This window comes from Notamacropus eugenii, chromosome 5, assembly GCF_028372415.1.
Source record: "Notamacropus eugenii isolate mMacEug1 chromosome 5, mMacEug1.pri_v2, whole genome shotgun sequence".
NCBI classification, from domain to species: domain Eukaryota; kingdom Metazoa; phylum Chordata; class Mammalia; order Diprotodontia; family Macropodidae; genus Notamacropus; species Notamacropus eugenii.
In genome coordinates, this window is record NC_092876.1 from 73,143,525 (window position 1) to 73,155,761 (window position 12,237).

Below are 12,237 nucleotides of genomic sequence, written 5' to 3' on the forward strand. Positions count from 1 at the left end.
CAGGAGGTGTTCGAATCCAAAGAATAATATTGTGCCTCAACTTCTAGAATGCTCCTTTTCACGGTTTGATCATGTTGCAATAGTCAAGAGATGCCTGTCTGACCAGAAACTGTGGCTTTCCTAGGGAACTTGCTAATTCATTTAGGTCCACTGAGCCATTCTGGATCTGGGTGAATACTTACTTGGTCCTGGAAAGAAATGGGCTTTTAAGACATGGTACAAAGAGAGGAGGAATGGTTAGTATATTCAGGATTTTGCATGGAATTGTTAAAAAAATTAATACACATCCAAAATAAACTTTTTTTGAAAAAGGGGAAAAGAAGTAGTCCGTACCGGGAAAGGCTCCGCCCCCTCCTGGATCACAAACCCTTCGATAACATGCGTCAGGATTTGGGGTTTCACAATGGCCTGTGGTGGTTTATTCTCACCATTCTGGGGGGCAGTGCCAGTGATGCTGGAGGCAGAATTTCCGTTCCCTGAGGTCATGCCGGGGCTGCTGAGGTCGTTCAGTGCATAAACAATGCCCTTACCTGTCTCTGTAGCAGGGGAAATATGAAGACACAAGAAGGATGGATCAGAATCAGAGACCCAGACAGAGATGCACATGGGGCAAAGTTGGGTCAAAGGGAAACAATCTGACAAAAATGTGCCTGGACAAGAGGACTGGAGAGTAGACTATCTCCTAAGCAGTAGCAGGCACCCTCATTCATACATACCTAAAAAGGGAGGTTGTCAGCTATGAAGTTCTCCAATACCACCTGAAAATTAGCCCTATTAGAAGCCCTGCACTCAGAATGCTTTAAATGGGTTACACAAACAAGGTAACTGTCTTTTGGGAGACTGTAATCGGGACGGTCAACATCAACTTGTAGAAATAAGTACAAAAACCGTTCTGATCAACAGGGAACATGTAACCAACCTAGAGATAGTGACAACCCAAACCATGATCTGGCCAAAGTTCCTACCCAATCCACTGCTTTCCACAGACTCTTCCCATTATTAATCTCAAATGACTTTCATCTTTCTGCAAAATGCTACTATCATGACCATTAGTTTTCTATGGATTCTCAACCATTGCTCAAGTGAACCAGAGAAGAACAAAAGCCTAGAGAAACTTAAGAATTTAGTCTAGGGGTTCATATCCTGGTGGTCCTGAGGGGTATCTGGATGGATTCAGAAGGTCCATGAACTTGGTTGGTGAAAAAAACCTACATTTTAATTTCTTCTAACCTTTTGTTTGCTTCGTAATTCTATGCTTTTAAAAACATGATAAATACTCCTCAGGCTTCTCCAGACTGCCCAAGGGGTCCAGGACACAAAAAGGTTCAGGAGCACTCATCTAGTCTAAATTCTGGTGAGATGAATCTCATTTAACCTAAGCCCAAGTGACATCGTGCCTCCACTCTCCCTCAAATCTTACCTCAACTATTTCCTGTGAATTTTTTATCATTTTAAAGACAACCAACTCCACCTCCAAACCCACCCTATTTTTAATCAACACATATTTGGGAACCATCTACTATGTACAAGAAAGAATAGATTAAAAAACAAAACAAAACAGGACAGTTCTTCCCTTAGGGAGCGTACCAAAATTCTGGGTTAGCATTGATGCAGGCTCATCTAAATACCCCTATTCCTATGTTGGAAACTAGCTTAGTAAATGTCAAATAACTATAATGGAGGGAAGCAGGGGCACTGAAATCAAATGAAATGAAATCAAGTTTTAAAGGTATTGTATAACTTTTTATAAAAGCAAAAAAAAAAACCCCACTTAAGATAGAATAAATATCTAAGTTATCATCACAGAGCAGAAATTATTAATTTCAAATTATGTAGCCCTAATACATGCTAAGTATGATGTAGAAAAGTCAAAGGCCTACTTTGACTGACTGCCAGTATTCTCAATCCTTTACTACAAGCATTTGGCTGTAACATAAGCAGCCAGCAACCACCTCTTTCTAAAATATGATCAAATTCAGGGTTAAAGGGGTTAGCCAAGAAGTTTTTACTGATGAGATTTTTAAAGGTCACATTAATGAATTTACAAAAGTTAGCCTGGATTCATTTAAGAATATAGAAATGGTAACAACCTAGCTTTTAGGAATAGTAATTCCCACTGCAGCATATTTTTCTTCTAGTACAATTTTATATCAGAGAATTATTTAGAAATAAAAAAAAATACCTCTCTACACAGTATTTTAAGTTTCTCATGCTAACACAGAATTCAACTATACTTTGCATATATATATTAAAAGCAGTTAAAAAACTTTAAAAGCTGCCATGTCATTTAATTATAATGGGCCAAGGAAAAATACTGAGAATACAAAGTCTGGTTGCAGTTTTTGTAACTGCTGTATTTTGGACTGCTGTCCAAATACATCCTGGCAAAATTATCTCCTAAACTAATTCATGAGTGACTTGATGAACTGGAAATGGGTCATCTCACAATGACTTCAGAAATTTCTGCTTCAATGAACGTGACAAATTACAAAACGGATAAAATTTCGGACACATCTGCAAAAAAAAATATGAAAGAATATCAGTGGCAAAAGCATTGTTTTTGAGTGGTAAGGATGCAATTTTGAATATACACTCCACAACATACTATATGTGTGACCTTTGACAAATTACAGTACAGCCCTCTCTACCTCAATTTTCCTATCAGCAAAATGGGGGCTAACTAACCTTTAAGGTCCATCTCAAAAGCCTCTAAACTTGCAAAAACAAGCAACAACTTTAAAATAAAAAGTGAGTCCTGCTACATCTGTTTCCAAATTGAGTCTTCCTGTCTAATGGTTTAAATCATCTCTCCCTATTACAAACACTGACTGACACACTCCCAACACTCACTACTTCTGGCAGAACTTACCTGCCTCCCTTAACATAGTTTCCTTTAACCTTGTTATGACTCCTGTATTCCTGTCGTCTTTCAGCTCAGATGTAAATCATTAAGTTGTTCATTAGGGATATGAAAAATTTTAAATCCCAGTCATAATAGCTAACATTTTATACAGCACTCACTGCATGCTTGACACTGTGCTGAACATTTTACAGTTTATCTCATTTGATCCTCACAATAACCCTGCAAAGTAGGTGGTATTATCCCCATCTTACATTGGGGAAACGGAGGCACACCAAGGTTAAGTAACTCGCCTAGGGCCACATAGTTAATATCTGAGTCCTGCTTTGAACTCAAGTTCCCTGAGTCCAGGTCTGATGCTCTGTCCTTTGTGCCACCTGGTTATTTTAGTAGAGGGTAAGTAGGTGGGAGAATAACTTTCAATGCCACATTCTCTACTCAACCCAACAATGACACAAAGTCGAGGGTTGTGTGTCCTAATCCTGGCTACTCCACTTACTAGATTTGTGGCAATAAGGCAAATCCTTCCTATCTGAGCCTAAACCTCTTTCTCTGCACAAGGATGGGGAGTGTCTGTAAGGTCCCTCCCAGCTTTGGTATTTGAGGATGCTAGGATTCCATGGCTAGCTCAGGGGTTCAGGTAGTTTTTCCTTTACCCTTGGCAAAGGTAGAATTTTAGCTCTGGAGAGTAGAAAAGCAAAGGATTCTTGGGCTGGCCCTATCTGGAGAGAAAAAAAAACCCACTCCACTCTGACTTTTCAGACCTTAAACATCACAAGCCTCAAGGGACTATGAAAAAGTGCCTTTTATGCATTCTCTTTTGACCCTCGCAATCTCACGAACAACACAAATATTACTATCTCCACTTTACAGATAAGAAACCCTCAGGCTGAGAGGTAAGTGGCTAGACATGGTCATGCAGCTAGTAAGGGCTCAAGGACGGATTTGAACCTAAAATACTACTCCAGAGCAATACACCACAACAGGGCCATGACATGGCCAGGGAATGTTCATGGTCTATCCAAGTCTGGAGCTGCTATTCTGTGTGGTCAATTCCTTACCTGTTCTAACAAAGGTAACTGGGCTATTTCTGGGATAAACAAATACAACTCTGCCCTGTGACAAGCTCAGCATAATGAGATTACATTAAGATCTTTCCCAGGCCTCCCAATCTGCTCCAAGGACAAAGTCCTGCTCTCCTGTGTTAGTAGAAAAGAAACACTGGAAGTCAGACCTGCCCTATTGGTCCTCAGTAGTCTAAAATCAAGAGCTAGGAGAGTACGAGATGTGGATCCAGAGGGCCTGGAAATCCCTGCTCTAACATATAATATTGCGCAACCACTCGCAAGTCACTTAATCACTCTAAGTAGTGTCCTCAACTACAAAACAAAGAGGCTGGACTAGATGACCCCTAAGGTCCCTAGGTGCCTCTGATCTGTCTGATCAGGTCAGTGCCTTGTGGAATTTTCTTAGTAAGCAGTGGAGTTGTACAGGCACTGCCTAAGTAGCCCCCTAAAGATGCCAGAGCCCTGAATATGGCATGAGAAATATGATAGGAAAGAAGTAAGCCAAGCTTCAGGCTTAGGTACACTGTATCTTCTTGGGGGGTGGGGAACGGTCAGGGATCTATCTTACAGCAGGAGGGAGCCAGTATCCTAATACCAAATCAGGATGTCTTTAAAAAGATTATATAACACGTGCCCTGCTCCAAATTCCATCCTCATTCTGCCAGTATAAGACTGACTTTTCTTGACAACTCTCTTTCCAAGTTTTTATTTCTCCAAATGAAAAAGAAGAAAGAACAGCTCTTGCTAGAGCATAACAAAACAGGCACTTGAGGTCCATCGTTACCAATTGTACCATGCTTGGCTTTCCCCAGGGCCTGTTAATGTCTGAACATGGCACTTGGCACTGGCTGATGTTTGCAAAGCACTTTCCAAAGCCAGAATGATTTAGAGGTTGTTAGGACTGGTGCCGGCCTCCACTAGCAGGGCATCTTTAGGCATTTGTCTACTGCAGACATCCTGTGAGTCAGAGAGATGCCTGCTGCTGCTAACTTTTTCTCCCCACAGTGTGGAGAGGACAGAGGACAATGCAGTGTGGAGCTGGAAGTCAGAAGTGAGCCCCCTAAAGCTCCATACCTCTTCACTGCATGTTTACAATCATTCCATCCATCAGAAGCCAGTAGGTGTCACTACCTCCAAGCTCCAAAGCTATGCAGCCCACAGGGCTAAGACTAAGTCCCACCAAAAAAACATGCCACCTCAGAACCTGGGCTGAAGGAGACTTCAACGGAGTTTAGTAGGAGGCAGTGCTTATGTAGTGCAGAGTGCTGAACTTAAGGGGCAAGAAACCCCTGTAATCATTTCATGGCAAGGTATTTAACCTCTCCAAGTTTTGGGGATAGTAATATTGGTACTACCTACCTCGTGGGGTTACAGTAAGAAAAGAGCTTTGCAAACTCTAAACTGTGGGTTATTACCATAGAATTAGAAGTGATTAAGTGTGCTGAGAGGTGATAACTGACAGTTGAGACAGTGATAATGTCTCCTCCTAAGTCACCTTGCAATGGGTTTCAGTACTGACATTTGCTTGGGGGGGGCGGGGGGGGCCGCTTCTAATTGCACCACAGCATACTACCAATGAATAAGCTACTGGGAAATGTCTCATTCCAGAGAAGCTGGGAAAGGGTCCAGATTTCCCATTCTACTCCTCCCTCAGAGAATAGAAAGCACCACTCAGAGAGATGCAAAATACCAGTTCAAGGAGAATGTCCTCCCCTGACTTGCTCTATTTCTGGTTCTCACTTTTGTAGGTCACGAGACTGGCTCAATCTTCTGACTTAAAAGGCTTCCTGAAGCCCTTGTTAGGCTAGAGGTAGGGGCAAGGCAGATAGTGAGATCAACAAAAGTCACTATAAGGAGGCATAATAGGGATCGTTTGCCTGGAGCTGACTGTTCAAGTGATAAAACAAGGCCCCTATGTAGGGCACAGAGCTCACTCACCGTTCTTGGCCCTCAAGTCATGTCCCTGCATCTCAGCTGAGCTAGCTTATTCATACACGGACAAGAAAAGTGACAGTGAAATTCCCAAGTAACTGTCATACAGCCTAAGCTTAAGTAGGGCCCCTGCAAAGTGATTCATGTACTGAAACCACAGAGGGAGGATGGCTGGTGTGCTCTGTAGCCAACAGGGAGGTGCTGTGTGCTCAATAGGAGTAGAGGGTGTCCTTTCTACCAACGTGAGTTGAAATGGAAAAAGGTATGGGCTAGTAATGCCCAAGCATCAGAAAAAGGGACTGAGATTATAGTTCTGGTTCTGTCACTAAAAGCTAAATACTTCTCTTCTCTCTGAGTCAGACCTTCCTCATCTATAAAATGAAGAATCTCTAAAAAGATAATCTCTAAAGTCTCTTCCAAGACCCACCATTCTAAGAGGATTTTCTGTGTCTGTTCAGAAGGGCCCCCAGGCACGGTGCACCCCCAGGATCTGTCTTGGGCCATAGTCTAGTCTTTCTACACCAATGGTTCCTAACTGGGGGCCCACAGATTATTTCATGAATCTGTAAACTTAAGATGGGAAACAAAAAATGACGCCATAACTTTCACTAATCTTTCTGTAATTGATCATTTCCTTCAATTAGGAATTTTTAAAAAGCTAAAACATTATTCTGAGAGAAGGTCCATGGGATTCACTAGACTACCAAAAGTTCCCAGGACACAAAAGAATCTCTTGATGGTGTTATCAATTCCAAGGAAGGCTTTATAATCATCTCTGCATGTTCTCCAATCCTGTGTCTCCTGAGCTCCACTCTTCCAACACCAAATGCCTTCTGGACACCTCCCCCTGGATATCCTACAGACATCTCAAATTCCCAAGAGCCCCAATGGAACTCATTCACTTTCTAAACTTGTTTCTCTTTCAAATGTTCCTATTCTTACTAAGGACACAACCATTCTTCTAGTCACCCTGGTTCATAACTTTGGAATTGCCCTCTCCGCTCATCTTTCTTACTCCCTCACTTATTCCGGCAATTGCAACATCTTGTACGCAGGCCTGACCACTTTGCCCTCTCTTTACTGAACCCGTCACCACCTATTTCAAGCCTTTAGAACTTCTCCTCTGGCCTACTGACAAGTGATTGGGGAAGGAGAGATTAGGAACTCCCCCTTACTCTGGTCCACACAACTGTCAAATGCACTTGGATACTTCCTAAAGGAAAGGTGAGGCAATCTCACTCCCTTGCTTGAGATGCTTCTATGGTTCCCTATTATGTGTAAGATAAAACACAAACTGCAGTTTTATATTGAAAGCTCTTCTAAATCTGGCACGAGCCTCTATTTTTCCTCATGTACTTCCAGCCAAACTAACCTATTGCAGTTCTCCACACATGGCATTCTATCCCTTCCTCCTCACCATTGAATGCACTGTTCCCCAGGCCTTGAAATGCTTTCACCTCCACCTACTGCAATCCCTCTCCTTCAAAGCTAAACTCCAGGGCCACCTCCCCTAAGAAAGCTTTCCTGATCCGCCCCAGGTGTCAGTGTATCCTATGTTACTATGTATTTTGTATTTCAACATCCTAATGATCCTCTAGGCAGGGGTACTTGTTTGCTGAATGGAGCTCAGCTGCTCCTATTTCTGGCCTGGCAAAGCAGAGCGAGTCTACTCTTTCTTCCATGTAAGAGCCCTTCAAATGAATCACTCTGACCCTAAGGCTTTTCCTCTTCAGGCTCTAGTTTCAGCAATGACACTACCTATCACAGCTCAGAAAGGCTTGATAATATCAGTATCCACAGGAAATTGTATTAGTTTGAGGTTCTGTCCAATTATCAGGGAAGATGGAATCTGAGTGAGATACCTATAGGGGTAAGGCCAAGATCTGCTACAGATGTGGGGAACAGGGTCTTCCATGTATAGCCACAGTGACTGGGGAAGGGCTCAGGAAGAAAACAGGCTGGACAAGGACCTTGACATCTCAATTTTAGGTTTTAGGCAAAGTGATTAAATCTTCTAAGATAAAAAACCCAAGCTTACCATCTAGAGGCAGACTGGGTGAGGGTGGTGTGAGGCTTCACTTAAGAGAACTGGGTCCAGTGATTCAAAAGAGAGGCTTTGCATGGTGAGTGCTGCAGTGCCCCATCAGCTTACCCCCCCCCCCCAACCTCCCCAGTCCTGATTTAAGGAAACTCAGCTGAGTGTTAATTGTTCTGGGATTTGAATATGAAGGAACAACATCTTCAGAAGTAGAGTCCCCAAGGTGCTGATCTCAGTTCTTCTGACAGGATGGAGGGACTAAAGTCCCTGTACTTTATCCTCCACCATTCAGATACTTTTAAAACATTCTACTAAGACAGTTATTAGTGTGATGAAAGGGAGAGGGACAACCCACACAAGAGTTGAAGTCCTACATATATATTTGAGCTATCACTTATAATTTTGCCTGCGACCAAATGGATAGCCACCCTGAGGCATCCTGTCTGCAGGGAGTACCCAAGAGATGCCACCATTACCAAGTCACTCCTAGAACTCACAGATAGCTGTCCACTGAAACACAGGTGGCTTGCATGGCCTTCATCATGAAAGGGGAAGACATGCTTAACATCCTTAAAGCCCTAAATAACTTATTCCAATGTTACTTGGTTATTACGAAAAAAATTCTTTGATCAGAATTAAGGGCTGAAGCTTTGTATCCAGTAAATCTTAAAAGTCCTGGAGGTGCTTCCAAGATAAGGGAAGCTGGCTCACCAAGCCAGCCAAAGTGGAGAGAATCAGAGGCCCCACTGCCAGAGACTAGGGAGAGCTGAGCAGTCAGAGCTCTGCCTTTCCAGGCAGGAAAGCTGCCCCCCTTCCCCCAATTATCATACAGCTGCCTTTCCTGCTGCCCCTCAGGGCACAGCGAAAGGGAATGAAGAGCTGCCCATGGGACTCTTCCCGATGAAGGGTGGACCAGCCAAACTGTAAGCAGTGAAGGTTTTCTGCCTTCTGTACGTACCAAAGATAGAAGAAATCAGTGGGGTGAACAAACCCCCTCCATGTGCTGGCCAGAACAAGGAGAGCAAAGAAGGGCTTCCAAACAGCTGCAGACTGCTTCCTGTCACAGCTTCAGCACTAAAATTGGGCCTTTCCCCCCTAACTGCAGTGTCCCCCCTTCCCCCGCCCCCCTGGTCAAATTTGGTAGCAACAATAGCAGAGGGTATTATTGGAGTGATGGGCAAAAGCAAAGCAAAGCACCACCCTAGCTGCAGGAAGACTGGGGAAGTAGTTCACAAAAATACACTGACTTTTCAACTGAGACTGATGGCATGATACTCACTGATGTTCACAGGGGAGGCTTCTAGCTCTTTTCCTAAAATGTAGCCAGCAGTGTTCTGGGGAACCAAGGTCCTCATTTTTATAACACTTTTCATAACACTTCACAAAACACTATCCTCTCAATGGTCCGTACTTATTCTTATCTTCAGTTGAGGAAACTGAGGTTCCAAGATTAGGTGGCTTGCCATCTGGCTTCAGATCTGCCTCTAGATCTGATGATCTTCCTACTACAGTGCCTGGCATAGAAGCAAGCCTTTAATAAACGCTCTTTATTGAACATGCTGGGCTGAGGCCCCGGACAAAGGCAGATTGGTCTTCCAGAGGCTGCCCAATGGAGAGAACTGGGCTGCGTACCAGGGAGCCAGCATCACTGTGATCCAAGTAAACAGGCCTCTGTCTGGGATCACAGAGCTGCAAGGGGTCACTCACTTTACAGATGGGAACAATGGGACCTGAAATGTTAAGGGATTTGAACCCAAGCCCTCTGCTTTCAAATCTGGCAGTTCTTTTCATTGAACTATGCACCACCTACCATCCAAGCCTTCCTATTCTGATTTTACTGCTAGTGTTTTCCTTTCTTTTGGGACTCAGATTGCAGAGAGCTTTCAATTCTGATTGGTAGATTATAATGCAATCACTCCTGCCATGAGGATAAACCCAAGAAAGGTTCAACTCAAATCATTCACTCATTGAACATTTACTGGCTGCCTAACAGACTTTTAAAGCAACCGACAAAAAGGGCACCAAGGCAGCCACCAATTTGTCAGCACCCATATTTACTTACAGTAACTTTTGGTGCTGGAGCACTAGAGACACATGGGTTTTATTTTCAGATCGGACATGTACATCACACACACACACACACACACACACACACACACACACACACACACACACACACACACACACACACACACACACACACACCCTTCCCCTCCCCCCCACAGATGGGAGGGGACTTTCATTCTGAGAAAACAAAGGCTGGAACCTTTGAGAACAAATAACACTCTCATAAATGGGACAGAAGGTGGGCATGGCACTGTGGATCATGACATTCCAAACTAGCAAGCCTTTTGCAAGTCCAACTAGCTTGAAACAGTGTAGTTTGTTTCAAATGGGCTACTTTACACAACCAACACACTGACAACTCACTGCCTTTTCAAGGTGGTACAACCTGAAAAAAGAGCTCCAAAGGGTTTCCATAAATTTACTGGTGATAGTATCATCCCAAGAATGTTAGGGATGTCCAGGATACACATATAACATTCGAAGTTGATGTCATGAAAGGGCAACCATCCTCACCTATAACACGTTTCGTGAAGCAAGAATATTAGACAAGATGAATCTGACTTAACCCAGGACAGAATAGATGCTATTAGCTTAGGATTCAGTGAGTGGTCTCTAGAGTCACATCTCTGGAAAATACTGGCCTTGCAAATAAAGACTTAAAGATAACCTCTGTTCCCTAGAAACACTTTCCTCTCCTCCTGCTTCTTTCCCATAATTGTTTCCTCACTAAGCTCTCAGCCTACACTGCCTCCCCTCTAGGCTATTGGTGGAAGACTAATAATGATGATAGAAAAGAGGTTTCTTGGTGGATGTGCACCCAAAGTGGACCAGAAAATGTTTTCCCCAAAATTAATCTTTAGAAATTTAAATTCCCTTAAGTAGCTTGTAAGAAATACATGTCAATATTGTTAAACTTAAGATATGCCAAAATTTAAGACAGGGTGATTGAAACTTCGAATTGTATAGTAAGACTATGAAATCTATTCAATTTTTTTGTTTTAGAAAAATGGTCTGAAAATAACTCTCAAGAGGTCATGAAATCTACAACTTATTTTTGCCAATATACGTTCAACATACCAGAGTCCTTAACTGCCGGACAAGAGCTGACTATGGCCCCAGCATTCAACAATCACCTCTCCTTAAGGAGCAGTCAACCAGTAAACCTGTCCAAATCTCTTATCTACCGGGATTCATCTGAGAAAATGAAAGTGCTAATTTAGCTTCTATGTTTCCTTATTTCCAAGTGATTCAGTCTAAATTTACAAATCATTTATGAACTGAAAAAGAATGTTCTTCTTCCTTTACTAATCTATGAATAAATTGAAAAGAATATGGTTTGCTGCATAACCCAGAATTATATTTTTCATGTTGACCTGGCTAAAAGAATTATCTAAGTTTAAAACTGAACAAATATGCTTGATCATACAGTGAATGTTTTACTGTATCGTAAATCTGTGGTGATCTGTGTATAGAATAAGTCTTTATTAACTGGAATAATTTACAATCATATTAGACAATGAAATTTACCATACAGGGTTGCTGTTGAAGAAAATCCTAAATATCTAAATTTCTTATTACAGCTAAGTAAAGAAAAAACCTAAAATGTTTTCTAGTTTGAGGGTTCACTGATAGTTATTTCTAATGAATTAGGGTGAAAAAATTCCCTGAATAGTCATGATTAATCTGCTGAATTGGTAATAAATCACTTCCCCAATGACTCCACAAATGCCTGCCTCAATTACTACTAGCAAAGCATCCAAAAGCAGTAGTTTTCTGATGTAACTGTGAATTCTACTGGAAGACAGACCAAAATAGAACACTGTTTCAAAACATGTGATGTGAATTGCCTTAAAGGGCACCTGTCTGAACTGTGATGCACATGTAATAAGGCTTCATCAAACAAGAATATAATTTTTATAGAAATAAAAATGCTTAAACCTTCCCAACTGGTTCCATAAGTTTAAACTTCAATTAGAAGTCAGGAAAGAAATTTTATTAAAACCAAATCTCTTTCTGTAGGACCCCTTTCACTAAAGTGCTTAATCCTGAACTTCTGTAAATAAAGTGCTAAAGGGGATTATTACCGACTGGCAAAGAAAGAGTACCTGCACATCCCAAGATTGAGGGGGCAAGGAGACAGCAGTTAGTACTTCCATAACCTTTCTGCCACTCGAGTACTAGGTCCCTGGAGAAGTGAATAGGCAGGCCCTAGAGTGAAGACTGCTGCAGGCCAGTCACATGGCACTTCCTGACCACCACTGGGAAGCCTGTAG

At 42.3% G+C, this 12,237-nt stretch overlaps 1 protein-coding gene across 12 annotated transcripts in view; it reads right to left on the bottom strand.

Annotated features, from left to right (window-relative positions):
- Window positions 1-12,237, bottom strand: part of PHC2 (polyhomeotic homolog 2) — a 148,477-nt gene that overhangs the window by 6,624 nt on the left and 129,616 nt on the right. For all 12 annotated transcript variants that reach the window (XM_072609695.1, XM_072609688.1, XM_072609691.1 and 9 more), the window contains one exon: window positions 334-536. In XM_072609695.1, coding sequence (XP_072465796.1) covers window positions 334-536 — 203 coding nt within the window. The remainder of the gene's footprint in view (window positions 1-333; window positions 537-12,237) is intronic.